Source organism: Manduca sexta, chromosome 7 (assembly GCF_014839805.1).
Source record: "Manduca sexta isolate Smith_Timp_Sample1 chromosome 7, JHU_Msex_v1.0, whole genome shotgun sequence".
Lineage (NCBI taxonomy): Eukaryota > Metazoa > Arthropoda > Insecta > Lepidoptera > Sphingidae > Manduca > Manduca sexta.
This window is the reverse complement of record NC_051121.1, coordinates 6,097,098-6,118,542: the sequence shown is the minus strand read 5'-3', so window position 1 is coordinate 6,118,542 and position 21,445 is coordinate 6,097,098. Positions and strand designations below refer to the sequence as shown.

Sequence of the window (21,445 nt, the reverse complement as noted above, 5' to 3'; positions counted from 1 at the left end):
GTTCTTATTCTGAGGATTAATTTATGATTGCATTATGATTCAACGTCAAACAATAAACACCGTTACTGATTACGCAAATGCACGTTTTAATAAATAAACACAACGTTACATGGTGTCAGAAGTACAAATAAATTGTCAAAGAAAAGGAAATAAGAGAAAGTTCCAAAATTACTACGAACGATGCAGTTTCGGGAATAAAGCCGCCAGCTAACCTACAAAATGTCACGGACTAACCAACATGCTGGAAAAAGTGGATACAACAGTTTGGATGGTTATGCTACTTCTATACAACTAGACACAAAACCAGCCGACGTCCAGGCAGCAACATTTATGGCTGTGATAGGTTCAGATGCGATAGAAATCTACAACAGTTTCAATCTCAGCAACGTGGACAAAAATAACCTACAAATAATCAAAGACTGATTTAAAGACTATTTTGCTCCAAAGACAAATATATCTTTCGAAAGATACATATTTTTCAAAATTGAACAAAATGAAGACGAACAATTCAACGAGGTTTTGACCAGAATAAAAACCCAAGCAAGCAAATGTGAATTTGACAATTTACTCGATGAAATGTTAAAAGTTAAAATAGTATTCGGAAACAAATTAACCCAAGTAAGAGAAATATTACTAACAGAAGACAATCTAAACTTGACTAAAACAATAAAAATTTGCAAGACAAGTGAACAAGCTTAGATAGGATAGATATAGGAGGATAAATAGATAGGATATATTTCCTTTACGTTTTTAGTTGTTTGATGTATTTAAGAGGTATTGTCTTTTTATTCTTTTAGCAAAATATCCCGAATGGCAAGGCTTTATCAGGGAGTACGAGCTAGACAGATGTTAAAAGTATTGAATGGTCGCGAGAAGAATACACAGCCACAAGCTACTATTTCTTCTATCCCAAGTAAGTAGCATTGTATTGCCTACTTAGTGAGTTATGATTTCCGTGTAAGCAAATTCTAGAATTTATTCTTGGTTCTGGTATGTTTCCAGATGCGCATGATCAAGTGACAACAGAAATCAGAACATTAAGCTGCAGTAATGACTACCAAATAACTAAGCACAAATGTAATATTACTAAATCATATTCACTTTTAAACATTCCAAAGCGGAACTGTTTCCAACGACGACTTTGTTCTTCACTACCACCTACAATTGCAGTACACTATGGAAACAAAAAAATATTAATTCGTTGATAGAGGGCATAGTTTATCAATGTCCGCTCTAACTTATGATGATGCCAAAGACTACAGTAAAAGACGATGCTCCTCACTTCCACCTTAAATTTTTTATAATTACGACTATACTCAAATTATAGAATCAGATAATGGACGTAATAATTGACTAAACATTTTCCTATGATGCGGACTTCTCCAGCAATGATAGTGACGTAACTTACCGTCCTAGTCTTGATCACGATCAAGAGTCGAACTATTCTAGTTCAGGGTTACTTTTAGATGATCCATCCACGTCATCGGGCATTTACAACGGTAATCCAATTAACGAAGCAAGAAAACGCCAAGCTAAACGTGACCCGGATAACTGGAAGAAATTGAAAAACAAGAAACTTCGTATGTTGGGAGAGGAATATTAGACTATTGAAATAAGTGATGCTAGCGGCATCTTTAAAAGCGCATAAAAAATCTGCTTTTATATACTTGAATTCTTTGTTGAGTGGCTCATCTATTCTCTATATTAATGTATTTATTATCTATGATTCGCCCAGCGATCGCCGCACGGAAACACAGCGCGGCATAGTAGTCGTTCCGACCCTAACTTTATTTGTATGCAGTGTTAAAATTTCATTTGTAATAAATAACAAAATTATAAAAACCAAGAGTTTATTATGTTTTGCGCGAACATAAATTGGCGACCGTGACAGGACTTGCAATATTTGGATCCAGCGCAACAACCGACGCAAACCGGTTTTACGACGGGATTGTCGAGGCACGTTGGCGTCGTCTCGGCCATGTGATGCGGCTATCTATTGAAGCAACGAAGATTCATCAAATCCAGCGGATCACAAAAACGGTTTGCCGGTCTAAGCTAGCCCGTTCCTTTTCCAATTGCCGAAATCTGTGCTATGTCACTCCCTGCCATCTAGCTATTGTGCTTACGTTGCATGGTTGTACACGAGGCCTACAACAATCTATTTCAGCGACTGCGGTGCGAAGCAGGGCTTCGCACTGAGCGTCTCTTCCCAAAGCACCAAGTCGCGTCGGCGACAGTCGTTGGTGCCTAATTATGGAATATTCCATAATTTGGCGCTTTTTTTCACATGTTAGGTACTTCTTATTATTTCTTTTAAAAATTATGTGTTCTGTTTGTTTCTAGAATGTCGGCTTCACATTCGACCACGAAACGAAAAACCTGGGTTGAAGAAAAAATGGCGGAAGCTATAAAATTCGTCCGGAAAAAGATAATGGGATCTTTGAAAGCGGTATAGCATTTTCAAGTGCCTAGGACAACTTTATTCCGTTTGTGCCAAAAAAATGAACAGTCTCCACCAGATGCAGCTGTCACAACATTAGGACGACATACAATATTGGGCTCCCAACTCGAAGGTCAGCTGGTAGAATACATTGATGATGGAGCGCAAATTTCACGGTTTGACAAGACCTGATCTTCGCCGTATGGCGTATATGCTAGCAAGGAGAAACAATTTGGAGAATCCCTTTACTCAATCAGGTATGGCGGGAAAAAGTGGTTGAAGTTAAAGTTGTATTTTTAAATCGTCATAAAGAAAAACTTTCGATAAGAAGGCCAATTGGTACATCTTTTGCCAGAGCATTTGGATTTGATAAGGAAAAAGTGAATGCTTTTTCCAACCTTCTTGAAGATATTTACACTAAAAATAATTATCCACCAAACCTGCCGTAGCAACTGTGATAACACCTTCACCTTACAAGAATGACTTAGTAAATCAAAATTTGAAGAAACAAGAAAAAGAAAATAAATAAACCAAGATGAAGAGTAAAAAGAAAACTGCGAAGAGAAACACATGAACAAAGAAAAATTTGACTGATTCTGAGGAAGAAGATCCTGAGAAACAAGACGTTATCCAGTTTGATAACAGTGAGCCTGATGAGTTATTGGGCTAAAAATCTCCTGACTCTGCTGATGCTGAATGTATGTTATGCCAAAGACTTTTTTTCACGGATACCAGTGGAGAAAACTGGATTAAATGCATAATGTGTGGGCTCTGGGCTCATTGTGATTGTGCTGGTCCAGAGTTTGATACATGGATCTGCGAGTGAATGAAGCTACTTCTTTAATTTTTTACAATTTTCCTATAATAATAATTAAGTTTATTTGATGTCATTGATGTTTATGTCTATTTTAATCACTAGTATGCTGGTTTTTTACACATATTCCATATTTGGTTACTAATTTGTAATTTTGTTTTAGAGTTCAATTTTATTTTGTTCATTGAGATGCTTCATAGAAGGCTGTTAATTACTAGTCGAGATGTAATAATCATAGAAAAAGATCCTCAGCCACAAAATGTAATTGTTGTTCAAGAAAAGAATCATTTGAAGTCAGATGCTGAAGAGACAAGCCTAGATTCAGTGGGGGACAATGGGATATCAGATGACAGTTGGAATTCTATACTTAGTGATCCAAGCGATAGAACATATGTGCCCAGTGAAAATGAAGACTTCAATGATGTGAATGTTAACAATAGTACATACCAGAGAGAGACCTTCCGGTTGTTGCTTTTTGTGAGAAGGAATGCGTTGTTTTATTTTTAGAAATTACGAGAAATCTAAGCGACTTGAAGCATACAATGCAGATAGAAAAAGAAAAATCTGACGGAAATCCGGAATTTGTAAACATTATTAAAAAACTTTTTGAAGACATCAAAAAGTTCATCTCATCAACATTCGAGATTTTGTTAACTTCCAAGCAATACATTACATTCGCTTGCTACATATTTGGACCCAAAGTACAAATTAAAGTTTTTTAACGATTTAGTTAAGGAACAAGTCCAATCTGAATTATTACGCCTGTTGACGCTGCATGACTTGATTAAAGCTGTAAGGAGAGTTGATAACAGCGAAGCTTCTATGGCCAAAAGATCTGGAATTGAATCGGATCCAATGGACAATAAACCGTGTACAAGCTCTCAGATTTTGTCACCATCGCTCAGCAGCATGTATTCAAATTTGGCGGACATTTTGAAAAACAACAGTGGTGATGTAGAAGAATCAGGAAACGACACGTTGCGAACGACCAATAGAAATATTTCCTATTCGAATGCAAACCGCCCGACGACTCAGCGGAAAGCAGTAAGTACAATGAAAAGGAACTAAAAACCTGATCTGAATGAATATTATTGATTTCGCCATCCGAATTAAGACACGTAAAAACTTGTAAAAGGGCGGCGGAATTATGGTTAGAACGACAAAATAGTCAAGAAGTGACAAGTGCAGAAGTCTTAGAGATGGTTGGACAATACATAAAACAAATTAATGTACAATCCACCTTCAAAAATGATTTACCTGGAAAGGATTTGGGTGAGAAATTTTCAAAACGTCATAATTTATTGATTAGAAACCGTTAGCTATAGCATATGCTTGAAAAACTGTCATATATTCGCAGAAAAAACAAAAAAAAAAAACAACAGTTAAAGATCAAAGTCAAAGAATCTAGAAATAAGGAAAAAAAAAACCTGGCAAAAGAAAAAGGTTTAAAATGTACTAAAGAAACAAACTAATAAAAAATTCAATACCAATTAAATCTAGAAGTACTGAATTTATATGTCGCCGCAGCACTGGTGAATTTCCGGAGCGATAGTGGCGCCATCTATTATTACATCGAGGAAGTATTAGAAAAGGAGGGAGGTCGACTGTTGCCAATATAAGGACCGGCCGAACGACGAGAGCTCAGTCTTGTACGAGTGTTGGTTGAGTCTGGTTGGAGTCTTGTACGACTCTAGTAGTAGTCTTCAGTAGTCTTGTTTGGACGCTCGAACCGAGCACATTGTGTATTCCGCTAGTGTTACTATGCAGTAAATTGTTTCTGAAGTAAATAAGTGTTTCAATAACTGCCTGAATAAATATAGACCGGTGATACTTTACCGGTCATGTAAAAAAAATAACCAAGTAAACAGTTTCACTCCGACATATATAACAATATCATTTTTTAATGATTCTAACCAAGAACAGAAAACAAAGAAAAGACAAAATAATGACTGTTATAGTATTTTTAATAAATACTAAATACTGATCCAAGTATTGACAGACTTGCTGACAATACTTAGATTACGTGCTTTGTGTGTAAAAATTAAATGAGAAAATATATAAAATCAGCATTATCAGGTTATAAATATGATCTCTGAAGTGACTAAGACTGACATAAGTTATGAATGTTGTGTGATTACCCCACTAAGTTGTTTTTATGCCGCTAATGTCCCCAAACATGGCTTTTTAAGTGTAAAACTAAATTGACTAATAATTTTGGGTTTGGAAATGATTAGATAAATAATTAAACTAAATTAAGAAGCAATAAAAGAATCTGTCATATTCCTTTTCTTTATTAAACTTTTCCCATAGGTGTTCATGTTGCCCACACTTTCATTGTTCATTCTATAAATAAACGATGCAAGAGTGGCTACTGCAACATTGTGTTCCATTTGAAGAAACCTTGTAAAAATTGCTATACAATGTGTTCCAGAAAATAGTTACGAGCATAACTCTAAAGGTGGAACATCATAGGAATCCAAATCGCTCTTACCTTTGGTATTAATGTTTACAAAATTGTTACTTCAGAGAGCATTCAATGATGAATTATCAGATATTGTTGATGAAATACCACCTTAAATTTTTGCTTGAGAATATTTACTGTGACACATAAATGCCATGACAATATAATTTGTTAAGACACAGTAAACTGTCCACAGTTTATGATGAAATGTTAATCACTGTGGGAATACCTTAAATTCAACATCAGTCATCACACCAGTTGAAGGCTCTAATTTGGGGGTAATATTTGGCAAGTGTACTTGTTGAACACTGCTGGTTCCTGGCCACTGATATGCACTGTTAGATGAGGGACTTTCACAACTTTCTGGTGAAAAATATGTAGATGTAGAATTATGACCTTCAACCGTATTTCTGGCTGCCATGATTTCATATTCTGAAAGGACGGAATTCAAGTGCTGTTTAGCTCGTGCTTTCTCTACAGGTGGCAATTGTCGCAAGACTTCAGCGATGTGGCGGCAGAAATATTCTACATCATCACATTTTTTTTTTGCTATTGAATGGAGTAGTGTCTGTCGTTTTTGATCCCTTTCTTTTCTCTTCTTTAGTAAATTATTTTCTACATTGGTTCTTTTAAACCGTTTAAGTTTTGATTTAGGTTTTCCTTTTCTTTTCGGTGCATCATTGATTGCTTCAGTTGTGTTATTATCAGAATGTTGATTTTCACTATAACTAGATTCTTGGTCATTATCACTATTTTGATTTTCAGTTTGGTCTGGTTCATAATTACAAGATAAAAACACACTTTTTGATTCTCCTAACTCAATATTTACCTCACTGCTGTCAACATTTTCTTCATTGTCTATACTTTCAGGCGGTGACTCTGGTACAGTTGAACCTCCTGATCTGTGGTGAATGATACCATCTAAGAAAAATAGTTGTTTGTGTCTTTGATCCTTGGAGTGTTTTGGAGCATCTGAAGCAGAGCTCTTCCTGGTCTTTTTAAACCTGTTATAGCCATCCCGTATTAATTTCCACTGTTTCTTACAGTCTTCACCTGTAAAAGTAAAGAATGCTTGTGACAAATTCATAGAGGGCGCACTGTACCTTGGCTTTACAAAACAAACGTCAACTCGTATGACGTATCACTGAGTGTTTGTGTATATAATATGCTTTTGTTCAAAATGCCTCAATGCAGTGCGTTGAATTGTAAAAACAGGGGAATATATTTATTTCCAAAGGAAAGTAAATGTAGAACGCAATGGGAATCTGCGTTACGTATAAAAAACTTCGAAGCTAGTAGAACAGCAAGATTGTGTGTTGCGCATTTTACAGAAAAAGATTATTACGGGAAAATCAATTATACAGGTGAGTCACTATAGAAGTTCTATGTGATTTACCTATTTCCATAAATTTTTAATTACTTCGTGCTAATTATTTTCGTTTTTTATCATTTCACATTATGAGCTCCTTGCAAAATTTCTTAAAAAGACAGCTGTGCTATCTGTGTTCTTCTTAACAAAGGTAAAACCAGAAAATCCAGCTGCTGTGGCACGTCAACAACGTATTGAACAAAGAAGTCAGTTGAGTAACAAATGTAGATGATTCACAACCATCAAGTAGCAAAGTTAACCTAATATGTGACAGAGACAATTTACTGGAAGTTGATCATGAAGAAGTCAAAACAGAAGACAACAGTGTAGTAGGATGTACATATATTATGCATGAATTTATATCTAAGGGTACTTGATATCTTGATGGATGCTATGAGATCTTGTCACATGGACATTTGAAATGTCTTATTACCAATTTTTAATCATATTGAAGCACAAATTCGGTTCTGATGTCCAGTCTATAACCAACTATACTGTTAGTGTCTTTGATGGCCACAGATAAAATAATCATGTGATACATTAAGAACCTAGACAAATTACCCATATTGCCAAACTCACACAAATTATAGAAAAAAAATGATTACTGTGGGGGAATACAAATTTGCAATATCTGATCCTCGACCAAAGTAAGAATTGATGGACAATTTAGAACTAAAATTAAATACAATTGATTAACCGATGAATATTTATGACAATTTAGCACTAAAATCAAATACAATTCATGAATATTTGTTTTTTATGAATCGAACCCCTTGAATATGAGTTATGATTTTCACAATCATGCAAGTGATATACTCATCTGACTGTTCAGTTGTATAATACATAAGTTTTTTTTTATTTAAAGATAGTAAATTGTTACTCACAGTTTTTATTAAGCTCCTCCCCAATAGCCGCCCACACTTTCTCTTTGGCCGATTTATTTCTGTAATTAGCGTGGCCAGTGTCAAATATTACTGGGTGCTTTGCAACAATGTTTATCAATTTCTCTTCGTCTTGCGGAGAAAAACTCATTTTCCCACTGCATAAATTTTGTGACATTTTAATGTCATTTAAGGCCACACACTTATAAAAGGAAACAGTCTGTCAGTTCACAATGAACAAGGGCTTCTTAATATGTGGTGAACATGAAATAGACACTTTAGGTCCCTTAACCTTTACTTCACAGTTACTTATAAGTATATATTCGTTATACGTGACTAGACTTGTTAACCAAAAATCCTTGTGTGAAATTACTAAGAAGGTAAGTACTTATGAAGTAATAAAATGTTATAGGCAATGGTACACAATAGGTTTACGTTACCAAATAAATTCCAAGAAAAATGAGGGCAAGGATAATGTGAGATATATCAATAAGTTAAAATACTGTTTTTGATACATATACTTTTATCCTATGGAATCTATTATTTTTAATTAGTACTAGCTTTATTTTATACACATTTTACCTTAGTGTGAAACTAAACATGATTATAAACAGATATAACATATAAAGACAACATTCGCAGTTTATAAATTTCACCCACTTCTATACATCTACCAATTATAATACACAACATACATTTATAAAGCTTTCACGTGCAACAATCTAAAATTTAGGGCGGGATTGAGGAAAAACTAAGATGATTTCGGTCTATTACACTTTTATGCAAAAATAATAATTAAAATATATAAGAAATTAGAAAACTGTTATGATCATTCAACATAAAAGACGTCAACATGGCCAAAATTGGAAGCCGGAACTGGGCCATAGAGTATGTAATATACGACCGACGGTCAGACTCTCGAAATATATCGTTTTTGTCTTACCTATCGATAATCATTTTATGTGAGATTTAATCGATTATTTAACAATCGAATAGATATTGAAAAAAAAATAAAAGATATTATTTAATTACATTAGTAGCATTAAATGTCCTTCAGTCTGAGTTCAGGCTTTATGTTTATTTAAAGCTGGGCTTCTATATTCGGAATGGCATTTGAATTTAGAAATGGAATTCAGATTCTGAAAAACGAATGCAAGCCGCACACCTCAGTTCACATCTTTCTTGTTAGTGTTGCTACTTGTCAACTCTACAAAAAGCCACTTTTGGAAAGTGAAAATTCATTTTGTCATATATCACTTATAGGAAAATAAGAAAAAAAAAAAATTTAAGGACTTTTCGAAAATTTATAAAACCATTATATTCTTTATTACATTTGCTATCTAAAAATTTGGTTTGTAAATTATTATGATGTGTACTTTAGGAGATACACGGAATCAAACATTTAAGTGGAAATTTCATTATGAAATTAATAAAACAATACTTAAATTATAAAAAAAATGAAACACCAAATATAAAATATTTAAAAAAAAATTGTTCTATTAATATTACAAATTTCGAAAAGATAGCTTCTAAAAATACGATTAGTGCGCTGGTTTGCTGGGGGCTGATTCAATAAAATTCATTATCCAAAGAAGTAATATTCTTTATTCAGCAAAACTTAAAATTATAAACCAAAACATCAGATTATCTGATAACAACTCGGACGGAATAAATTTATTATAATATACATACAAAATTATATAACAGTAGGTAGGTTATTATGTTGTAATATCTCGAAACACCATATCAGATAACATGTCAGATGAACATAAAATGGAATGTATTAGTCTTAATTATGTCTGATGATTATTTATATTGGGAACCTAATAAATTATAGGTGTTTACCGTTTAATAAATGTAGGACCATAGAGCACTGACAACACTTACAATCAATATTACCGATATTTTATTCATTACGAGAATGTTCTATTTGACTTATTGCAACATGGAATCAGTCATTAAGAATAGTGAATATAGATTGTATTTTAATTCTTAAAACCATCAATAAAAATTTCCTACTCAACGCAGCCACAAAACTGCGGTCTGAGATTCCAAGTGCGCATACATCCACAGGTTGAACCGACGAAAATTACGAAAATTACATGATATTGTTTATATATATTTATAACTTTAATAATTTACTGCCTCATTTTACTGTATTTTAAACACAAGATAAGGTTTAAATCTTGTTAGAACTATGCATTTGACTGTTGGACATTTCATTTATAATATTAAAACAAAACATAAGAATGTAGGTGTAATTTTACTCCAAAATTACCTATGGACATAAATCAATTTGAATCCATAAAGTATTCTTACATTAAAACATATTTTTTTCTCAAAACGAATTTCAGTCAAGCCGATTTTAACATAGTGTTACAATAGTTAACACAAATATTTTGTCAAATATTCACAAATCAACTAAAATGTTCCTATATTTGTTTCAAAAGTTGTACATTGCTTTCACATATTTTAGACACACATACAGAATAGGAGTCTTTAGAATTTATATGGTATTATTATCCGGCGCATGTATACATCGACATTTTCATTGTAAATAATTTTATTTTAATAAATTCATGTATTCTTCCATTTGATAACTATAATTGCTTAACTATACATATTTTCTTTGTATTCTTTACTACAGAGATAAATTATGTATACAAAGAGCTCGAGTATCTAAATGAGAGTGGAAATATTATATAATCTAATACATAAGATTTGTAAATAAAAATACATTTAATCCATAGTAACTATACAAAATTAACAAATAATAAAACAATCTAGTTCCATACATTATGACAATACTACAAATAAGGTTAACTCAAACAATAAAGACCAGAATTTGGACGGATGTCATATTTTTATTACTTACACAAACTAAACATAAATAATTTAAATTTGATGAAAGTAGAATAGTGTTGGACAATGGTAAGGCACAATTGATTTTTCTATAAACTGAAAATATTCTGTCAGTAATGTCAAACTAAATATTGAGAAAATTTGGATAAGGCACAATGACAATAATTGATTCCAGGCACGAATCTTGAAGGAAAGTTATTGAGGTTATGACCCAAAGTTAGACTCTGCATGTTCCACATAATGGTATACTTTTACACTCATATAATTTAGCAAAAAAATAATTCTCGTACTTTAAAATTATCTAAATTCAAAGGTGAATTGGACCTTAAACAATTCTTAATACAGTATTCTGTACATATACACCAACAATAATACATTTATAATAAATAAATATTTTCAATATGTAAACTATATTCGAGTCTGGTTAATTCATTACCAGCAGGTCACAGAATGTGAAAGAGCAGAAAGTTTTATATTTCATTTTTCAGCTACATGTGATGTCTTTTATAAAGCCTGGTGGGTTTTTTATTTATTATATAAATATGTACAAAACTATCTTAAGATTAAATTGTTACTTACGACTATATTGCAATTTGATTATAAGGCTGATGTGATAAATTATTAGCAGCATTTAAGCAATACATTTTCCACGGAATTGTATAGACCAAAAGGTGATTTTATTCATCAATAAATACTGTTATAAAACATTTAGTAAACAGTAGGGCTGTTTCATGTGCCTTACAAGTTATATTTTACTCAATTGCTGCTAAAAATCTAATGTAATTATTACTCTTGACGCTAAAATGTGGTATGATAATAAAAAATATTTATATTGATTTTTACAACACTTTGTGCTCAACTATATACATAAGTGTAGTTTATACATTAAAAACATATCAACTGAGAACTTTGTTCAAGCAAATATACATAATATGTTATAAAAACGTAAATATAGCTTACATAAAGTAATTAGGTAATATTGAACGACTATTTATATAAGTGACAAATGTAGCTTTTATCTACAGTGATATTTAAATAATTTTTACTACAACTCTCCAACAACATAGTAGCTAGGGGCAGTGTTGGGTAAGCTACAAACTTATATCTATGTATTATCGGGTTTTAAAAAAAATAATGAACAAAAATAGACTTTATTTCATGCCCATTAAGTTTGCTCTCAAAGGGCTGCCGGTAGCTCAATAGTTGACGGACAATAAGTGGTATAATAATCCCTACTTAATTATAGTTAGTTCATTCATAAAAGTGCCCAACTAATGTCCCTAGCTACGACCCTGTTCACATCTAACATTGAAGAATAAATTGTGCATACTTAATCGAAAAGGCAAAATTATTAAATATTTTGTCTCGTAATAAAATGTGTTAATAAAAATCAAAAAATTGTAAATACATTTTAATTGAATATTAATAAAATTTTAACTATGATAACATATTATGTTGTAATAAGAAATAATTTCATGCATTTCTATGATCACTTGAACTAGTCAAACAAATTTTGGCAGAATGAATTTAACCATTTTGATTTTTATTGACACAAATGCTGAAGTATTTAGAGATCAACTATGTTCAGACTTATTTTTCTTCAGCATTCATTAATTATAATGACATTTATTTTACCAAAAAAAAATGATTTGCGCGAATCGTTTGTGTTCGAGATTCATAATGCAAATATATCTTTAAAAGTATTTGCAAAAAATTCACCTTGTTGATTTTATTTACTGTCAACGCCATTTTAATAGCAGATTAGTGCTTAGAATGTGGAAAAAAAACCGATACGACTCCGTGTCGTGTTATTGTAATTGGTTGAGAGACTAACACGTGACTGACGACGGCCTGGTCTCTCGACCAATCACAAACGTCAAATTAAGCGACATCGACTTACGAGTCGCGTTTTTTGGGACATTCTAAGAGGTCACATCATTATTTATACACAGTGTATAGTATTTGAACATAATCAGTAAGTAATATTTAGTTTTCTTTAATATCAACAAATTCATTAATCGATCGAGATTCGAAAAATATCGTATAGAGTTCATATCTCCATCATTAAACATCGAAAATTACCATTTACCAAATTTTATGCCACAGAGTACGGAAAACGTACTACAATCATACCTCGGTGCTGTGCGTTTGTATCCTCACTTTCTTCTGACTCCCGTTCCTGTTGAGCGGCGGTGAGTGTCCCGAGTATCCCGGATTTTGTATCCCGAGGCCGGGCTGTTCTTCCCGGGGCCGGGGTTTCTTCAGGGACGAGCGGAGGGGCGACCGCGTGATGGTACTGGCGTCTGACAGGCCCGTGAGCGTCGTCGCTGTGGTGTTCATGGACGCGACACTACCATGACCGTTGGTGCTGTACGGCTTCCCTGACGCGTCCGTCATTGATATGCCTGCAATTTGAAGTGTTATTGTTATATTTGTGATACTTAAATCGCGATAGTTTTGGTTCATATTACACGGGGTCACGTAACTGGCAAAATATGAGTGTGATACCGCTGTCTATCGATGAAAAAAAAAATGCTTGATTAGGTATGTTTTTTTTCTTTTCTTTCTGTCCTAGGAAATGATAACTGGTTATAAGCCATGAAGCCCTTAGCCTCCATTTTTAAAAATATACAGTATTACTTCTACGAAGATGCGCCCCACCACTTTATGAGCAGATGTGTTACGGGGTCTCTGTGAGTAAGGGAACTGATCGAAGCCTCAGCCTTGACGCTAACCATCGTAGTGTGCGTGTGCACATACGCTGCTCACGCACACTGTAAGCGATTAGGGAAAGTAGTGGGGCGCGTCTTCGTGGATGAAATTATCTATACGTATAACGATGTTGAGGGAACTGTTATTCATTCTTAAACATTTGTCTGAGATTATGGAGCGCGTACATAATTCCGTTTAACGCCGAAAGTGCGCCGACCGGTTGTGCGAAGTAGGCCTGGCGGTATGGCGCCGATCACCCACGCATCTGAATTGTAGCCAAGTATAAACCTTATTTCTATAGAATGCTCAATAAACAGCACTATCTAACTTTTCACTTTCAGTCGTTTCTAGGGTCAGGACTCAGGTAAGGTAAAGTGATTCTTCCTCTATTATCATGAGACATAGTGGTGAAAATCGCGTGACTTTTTTATTTGATTAGTTACATCGTTTAGTAAAATTACATCAGCTAAGCCTTACTAGTTTATAGTGCCAATTGAGTACGCCATACATCTAACCGTAAACACTATCCATCTTTCACTATCCATCGTTTTAATTGTACAGTTTTTAGCATTCCACATGGTACAAGCGTTTACTTACTACATCACACATGAACTTAGCATAGGCATAAACACCGTAAATTATGATCGTGTATTGCAAGTCTCGCCCAAAATATATGACGAAATTAATGTTACAATTTTTTTTCGCAGGGTAAAGACGAATTATCTTCATCACCACTAGAAGGGAGAGTGGAACGGTAATGTTGGTTTCACCGGAATTATAACCCAAGTCTATTTTCGAGAGTATAACATCCGAGCAAGCATTGGACCCAGTCCCTAACCTTATGTACACCTTACACCAGCATACCAACCCAAACTCTCGATGGTCTTGATGATGGCGCTTAGGAAAAGGCTGGAGTATCAGAAAATATATCTTTTCCTCCAAACGAATTCACTATAGACTATAATTTCCACTAAGTTTCAAAAGTAATTCTTGTGCTTCACAAGTGAGGAGTCGGAGGGGTCTAGGTCCGCTATTTGATACGAACTTACCCATAATGATTTCTTACGTTTACGCGAATTTTAGACATTGAAATAAAAACTAAAAACTATTTAACGGATATTATCACGGTTTTGTATACTATTATTTTCTCCCGACGTTTCGCAGACTGTGCAGCCTTCATGGTCACGGGGGGGTGTTGTTCATCCGTAAAGTCAAAGTTACAATATCTACGTACATTTTTCAAATACACAACTTTTTTAAATTTTAGCTGTTGACGGTCAGATCTACGCAGAATGAGCTCACAGTGTCTTGAGGTCTGGCAGCTGGTCTTATGGGATCCGATTTAATTAAATGTAGAACAGGATCTCAGGCTTGTGCAAGCTTCCAACCATCTTCCCTATTGAAATTTGGGTGTTTTTTAATTTCAATAGCCTCGCGAATCATCCTAGGCAGGAATCGGTGTTCTTTGGCAAGGATTTTATTTCAACGAACTTACCCCCCTGGTATCACAATGTTACAACTGTCAATCTTTGGGAAAAGCGTGATTGTATATACTACGTATGTGTACGGTAATAGTGACCTTTCCCCTCCTTGAAGCCGGGGTTGTTGATGGTGGTGTCGGGCGCGAGCGGCGCCGTGGGGTCTCCGCCCGCGCGCCGCGAGAACAGCGTGTCGTACAGCGACGTGATGAACAACACGGAGTTCAGCACGATGCACACGATCTGCAACATACGGCCTCGTGAGATAATAAATTCTGTGGATGCATAGGCTAAAAAAAGCGGCGATAGCCCAGTTAGGTGTGGAATGGACTGCCAAGACCAATGTCCGCAGGTTCAAATCCCAAGGTCACACACCTCTGACTTTTCTAAAAATCATGTGTGTATTCTTTGTGAATTTATCGTTCGCTTTAACGGTGAAGGAAAGCATCGTGAGGAAACCTGCACATCTGAGAAGTTCTCTATAGAAATTTCGAAGGTGTGTGAAGTCTACCAATCCGCATTAGGCCAGCGTGGTGGACTAAGGCCTAATCCCTCTTAGTAGTAGAGGAGGCCCGTGCTCAGCAGTGGGCAAGTATATAATACAAGGCTGATATTATTATTTATAATTACTATAGGGTTTATAATAGAAATAACGGATTCTTAGTCCGTGCTTTTTGTAACCCCCATTGCGAGGAGAAACACATTCATGTAAAATCTCATAAAACTCTCATAAAACATACAGAAAAACGTAGAAGAAAACAAATACAAGACATGGTTACACAATGGGCGGTCTTTTCGCTGAAAGCGAATTCTTCCTGACAATCCAATATGCTACTTTTTATCTTACTTGTATAATTAAATTTATATTGTAAAAGAAAGTTTGTGAAAATTGGATGAATGTTAGAAATAAACATAATAACCGCTAAATGGATTTAGATGGTTGGCACAGGAGTAGACATATAGGCTACTTTTTATCCAGGTAATTCGCACCCATGGAAAATGTTAGAATTTTTATATATTTTTTTAAGTAGATGACGCTACTATCGACATAAAAAACAGTGCAGCTGCTCATAGGGATAATGATAGGCATAGCTGCAGTATTTTGGGTATTTGAAGCGAGATAGGCTATTCACGCGGGCGAAGCCGCGAGCAACACCTATTAACATCCAGGCAACAGCTAAGTAACAATATGTTTAATATATTGTATCCATAATGAATTCCCAGCTCAACAGCATGGTTTGCTTCAAAGAGGAAAGCGCTAATTGCTGTTAGTACTTGGTTTAATCAATTTCTCCTGTTTTAGCCTATGGTTTTCTTTATTTTGAGTAATAGTGCGAGTGACTAAGTCAAATGATTATTACCTATGATTGTAAAATTGTAACGAAAACCAACCATACGCGTTTGACATAAAAACAATTTCATTTTGTCACCACGTGATTTTATACAAAGGAAAGATTACAACACCGCACTAGACAAAAGATTTAATGTTTCATGGCGACGACCCCCAATTTGCATATTTTTTTAAAAATATGAAACGGGTTATGTAATCATATTATGCCTAATAACTTGTTCGTATAAGTCAATGACATTTATCGATACGTAACATTAAGTTGTGTAAAATGTCTATCCATAAGGTTTAAATAAAATAGAAAATGAGAGTCGGGTGGAATGCAATTTTTTTTTAATTCCCTATCATCCACATAGTTCACTGCTCACACTCCCCTAAAGATGTCCAGACGGACCTGTCGAAAGCGGCCAGTATTTAGCGTGTTCCTGCTACCTTTATCAAGTCGTCTGTCACTTTGCAAGACGTCCAACATTTCCTTCAAATTAGCCTTCCTGTACTTGAGTTAGTCATATTCATAATTATTGTAAGGCTTCGTTCCAGAATTACGTGTATTTTTACACTTGTTTTGAATCCCCTCTATTGATGTTAACTATCCCCCAATAAATATTAAATAACTAGTTGACCTGACAGACGTTGTCCCGTCTTAACTATGAATTAGCAGCGCGCATTCTGTCAATCGCTGACAGTTATTTCAAATAATTGACAGTTATATAAAATTAATATATTCGTTAAGTTTTCTTAAATTTTCTAATTGTCCGCGCAACTTTTTGAATTTTTTCCTTCATAAGAACCTTCTTCTGCCAATTACAAACATAAAGAAAAAAAAATTGTGAAGTCGGTCCAACCGTTCACGCGTGACAAAGGGAAATAGGGATTCATTTTTATATACTTATAGATTTAAAATTTGAAATATATGTAATGACATATTCAGCTGTGGACTTTATATGGCTAATGGTAATGAATCCAGAAGTATCAAACCTATTTACCTGGACATAAAAGGCCTCTCCTCTCGTCACGCGGAAGCCTCTGTCATCGCCTTGCACCGCAAACAGCCCTGCTGCGGCGATCGACAGTAACGCTGAAATTTAAAACATAACATGCCACACTGTAGATAATGACTTCTTATGTTTACACGAATAAATAATAATAATATCAGCCCGGTAATGTATACTGCCCCACTGCTGGGCTTGGGCCTCCTGTACTACTGACAGGGGTTACGCGAATGTTAGACATTCTAATTAAACTATTTTTCTGATTTTATCGCGGTTGTAACATTTTAGTTTTCTCCCGACGTTTCGAAGACTGCAGCTTCGTGGTCACAGGGGGACTGAGGTGTTGGTCGTCTGCAAAGTCAAAGTTACAATATCTACCTACATTTTATAATAATACAACTTTTTAAAATTTAGCTGTTGGTGGGATATGTAGGCATATCCGAAGAAACTATCCGGATTGATAAATTTTTGCAATGGATGGAAAATATTTGGGATTGAATATTGAAATCTGCAGTTAATCCGCATAATGTAGAATTAAATTATTGAAATCGTATATTACACAAAGCGACTCGTTGGTCACTATTTCGTGACAAAGTTGCCTGAGGTAGACTACCTAACAAGTTACAACTCTTATGGCAGCTGCGTGAAAGACCATACACCATCGCATTTTTATCTCTGTCTGAAAAAAGATAGATAGATATTCAAATTGGCTGTACGATCTTAACCCTAATTCATAACAAAACATTACATTTTGTATATTTCGACCTCACCCACATAGTGATTTGGAGGCCAACATGGCATGTGACGTCACTTCGACGGATCGAAACGAGCCAAATATTGCGTGTGTACGTCATATATTGCAAATAATCTCAATGTATGCCAATTTACGTTTATTGACCTGCGGTAGTAAAGTATAGTTTGAGCTCTTATTAGCTCATCTAAATGGTTGGTTGAAGCGCCTATACAGCAATCAACTCGGATACTTCGTAATGTGCAAATAATTACTATTAAAAAGTCATTAGCGACACATTCTTATGTCGAAATTAATCTTTATTTCTCCAATTATTTGCAGACTAATTCAAAGATTGCGTCAATAAAAGTAATTATTTTGTAGATTTTAATTAGAAAAAGAACTTATCGGTGAGGATAACTATAGCGAAATTTAAACTCTTACTAACGGTCTTAATCTATTTAATTTACGCGGATTTTAAAAAAAGAATATTGATACCCAAATATATGCTTGACTGATAAATAAAGGTATAAATTAGGTACGCTTGATAAACGAAGGTATGCTAATCTTTCCAAACCCTTATACACAGTAATTTTGACATTAAGTTACTAAATAGAACCACATATCTATGTTCTTGAAAATAACAAATTTACTATAACGTACTCGAACTATAGATGTGAAACAAATAAAAAAAAACAGTTTAAAACAAAATAAATGTAAAAAATATTTTTGAATTTTACATGTCCCAATGCCACCACTACTTATTGCTTTCGAAAATTCGTCGCAACGGCAACATAACACTGTCAAAAATATTCGTTATTAATGGAATACATGTTTACGTTATACATATCCAGAATATTCTACGAGTAAAAAACATTTCATTACTCACTGGCTAGCAACGCCAGCGCGAGCTTCATCATGACGAGGTGTGTGTACTTCATGGCGACACGCTCCTTTGATGAGATCATGGCTAACTGCAGGACCGACAGTAGGCAGAACACGCCCAGCACCGTCACACCGATGGCGCCCACCACGCCCGCGAAGTACACCGCCGCTGAGGAACAAACAAGATTAAATGAGGAACTAAAAAAAAAGGTTTCTCCTAAGTCGGTGGGGCGCCTTGCTGATTTCGTTACACATTTATATAAAAAAAATATTATTTCGATAAGAGTTCCGGATATACCATATTGATTAGTACATAATATACATGATAAAAATGCGCCGAAATTACAACTTCTAATGAGTTTCGATATGTACCAGTAAACTGTTGAGTGTCGAAATTTTTCTCGTTGATGTTACTTTATATGACATACACTTACCAACAGATTCAGCATATTGTATTAAAGATTGGTAAATGCATACAACATTAATGAAAAAGAACGGCCTAAAAGTTTGGGTAGTGCAAACATAAATCATTGCTTTTTGTGTTTAGAAATAGAGATTGCGAGACAAGTAAGACTTAAAAAACATGTTCACACATGGAACTAGCGCGTGCGATCGCTAACAAAACGTACACGACACACGTACCTATACTTTATTTGTATATGTAGTTATGTAAACACGGCACGTAGTTGCATGTATCCTGCAATCTTAGTAATTTGCTTTATCTAATCCAACGGCACGACTGTTCACACGTCCTTGCGCATTACTAACGCGCCATCAGTTATGGAATCCCTTAGGATTAGTAAGTCTAATACAACCTTGTCACGACTATTCCCTTGAATGGAATATGACTGTGGCCCGAGTGGCTATATTGCTAACGGTTTTTTAGACAGTCATAAATTATGATTTGTCTTAAGTACTATAAATCAAAACACTGGTAGAATCCACGACCTCACGCTTCAGATGTAATATAAAGTTTTAAACTAAATAAAAAATTGCTTAAGGAATTGTATTTTGTATGTCAGTGCATCTAGTTGATGAATTTTCGGTTTTTAAAGCTTTCGGTTGAAAAGCTTCGTAAATAAAGTTTGTAAACAATTATTATATGGCGCAGAAATTTTGTTGAACTACTAAACATTATTAGATTAGTAGGTAATTAATAGTCAATTTCAAAGTTTTCAGTTCCATTTATAGTTAAAGTTAAAGTTTTTAATCCTTCACAGAAATCCCTAAATATTAATACAATAGACATTCTTTGTAAGCTATTGGAAATTAGCGCCAGACATAAGACAAAAAGGCCGATGAGTGTACAGGAAACATCAAAAGAATGGAGGGAAGTATCATGTGAGTAATAAACAGAACTATAATTTTTTTTCCTATCACGGACACAATTATATTTAAACAGCTTGCAATTTTAATTGTATTGAAGAATAAGTGCTCTATATTAAATTAGAGTACAAATTGTATAATTGGAAGCGTATATTATTTAAGTTTGTTCGCAAACCATGCAAAAACAATTTATTTATTTATAAGACAGATTCAAAACCAGAGAATAACGGAATAAGACTGAAAAAACTGCAAATCAGCTTCATTGTGTTAAAACTGTATATTTTTAATCAGAAACCGCTGTGTATTCCTTTCATTCAGTAAACCCTATAGCCACATACCAATAGCCTATGAATTAAATAACTGTTTTGCTGTTGCGTTTTGAGTGGTAAAAGAACTTTAACAAAATTCCAAACACAGTCCTTACTACATTTTTCTTTTCATCATTCCCTTCTTATTCCTTTGGTATTTTTGGATGTACATAGAAAGCGAAATTGTTATTTAACATTAGGAAACCTACTTGCTCTTTAACCGTGGTTCCATAAAACGTCTAGTAAACACAAGCCTATTTGAAGCCTATTACCTCACACGTTTGAGCTTCAAGGTTTCCACGGCATGTCATGCCCGGCGTCACTTTTCAACCTAATAGCCTGTCTCGTTAACGAATGTTTAGTAATTTTGTTGGCAGCTTTTGTTTTCATATTATACGTGACTTGCTTATGGGCGAGCCTCACTTTAAATAGAAATTAGGTTAATATGAAGTCATACGAACCTTATTATGTGGCACATTGTTAGGAGTGGTTATTAATTCAAATCCGGGTGGGACGCAATGAGAATGCCGGAAAGCTATCAATTATATAAAAAATAGTAAGTGTTCGCATAAATTACTTATTAGTTTAAAAGTTAAAACCAATTAACGTGTTTAATCCAGGTGATGATACAGCGAAGTTTAGTATAAAAACCTTTTTTGTTATTTAGCCCACACCAACAACAGTGTTTAGCCTCAGGTAAAAAATGGATGGAAGCGAAAATCTGACACTGTTTCGGGAAGCATCCTACAACTAAAACTATGCACCAAAAATAAAAGTTATAAAAGTTAAGACTACAATTAGTGATCATCTTAGATAACTTTATACTCATACAACAAATA

The 21,445-nt window shown here is 34.5% G+C and overlaps 2 protein-coding genes across 7 annotated transcripts in view; both read right to left on the bottom strand.

Annotated features, from left to right (window-relative positions):
• Positions 1–5,529: 5,529 nt before the first annotated feature.
• Positions 5,530–8,861, bottom strand: LOC119188348 (transcription factor Adf-1-like). Of its 6 annotated transcripts, none has more exons than XM_037447571.1 (3): positions 8,548–8,861; positions 7,969–8,123; positions 5,530–6,768 (listed from the first exon to the last, which is right to left on the bottom strand). In XM_037447571.1, exons 1-3 carry the CDS (start codon positions 8,586–8,588, stop codon positions 5,930–5,932), a joined length of 1,035 nt encoding a protein of 344 aa, XP_037303468.1. In that variant the 5' UTR covers positions 8,589–8,861; the 3' UTR covers positions 5,530–5,929. The 6 variants fall into 6 exon arrangements, with proteins under 6 accessions (XP_037303468.1, XP_037303469.1, XP_030022012.2 ...); XM_037447572.1 differs by having other exon boundaries at positions 7,969–8,337; positions 8,548–8,860; XM_030166152.2 differs by having other exon boundaries at positions 7,969–8,241; positions 8,548–8,860.
• Positions 8,862–9,550: 689 nt separating this feature from the next.
• LOC115441381 overlaps positions 9,551–21,445 on the bottom strand; it is a 41,455-nt gene continuing 29,560 nt past the window's right edge. The window contains exons 5-8 of the mRNA XM_030166159.2: positions 18,977–19,141; positions 17,352–17,443; positions 15,119–15,260; positions 9,551–13,232 (exon numbers count right to left, since the gene is read on the bottom strand). Coding sequence (XP_030022019.1) covers positions 12,955–13,232; positions 15,119–15,260; positions 17,352–17,443; positions 18,977–19,141 — 677 coding nt within the window. The 3' untranslated portion in view covers positions 9,551–12,954. The remainder of the gene's footprint in view (positions 13,233–15,118; positions 15,261–17,351; positions 17,444–18,976; positions 19,142–21,445) is intronic.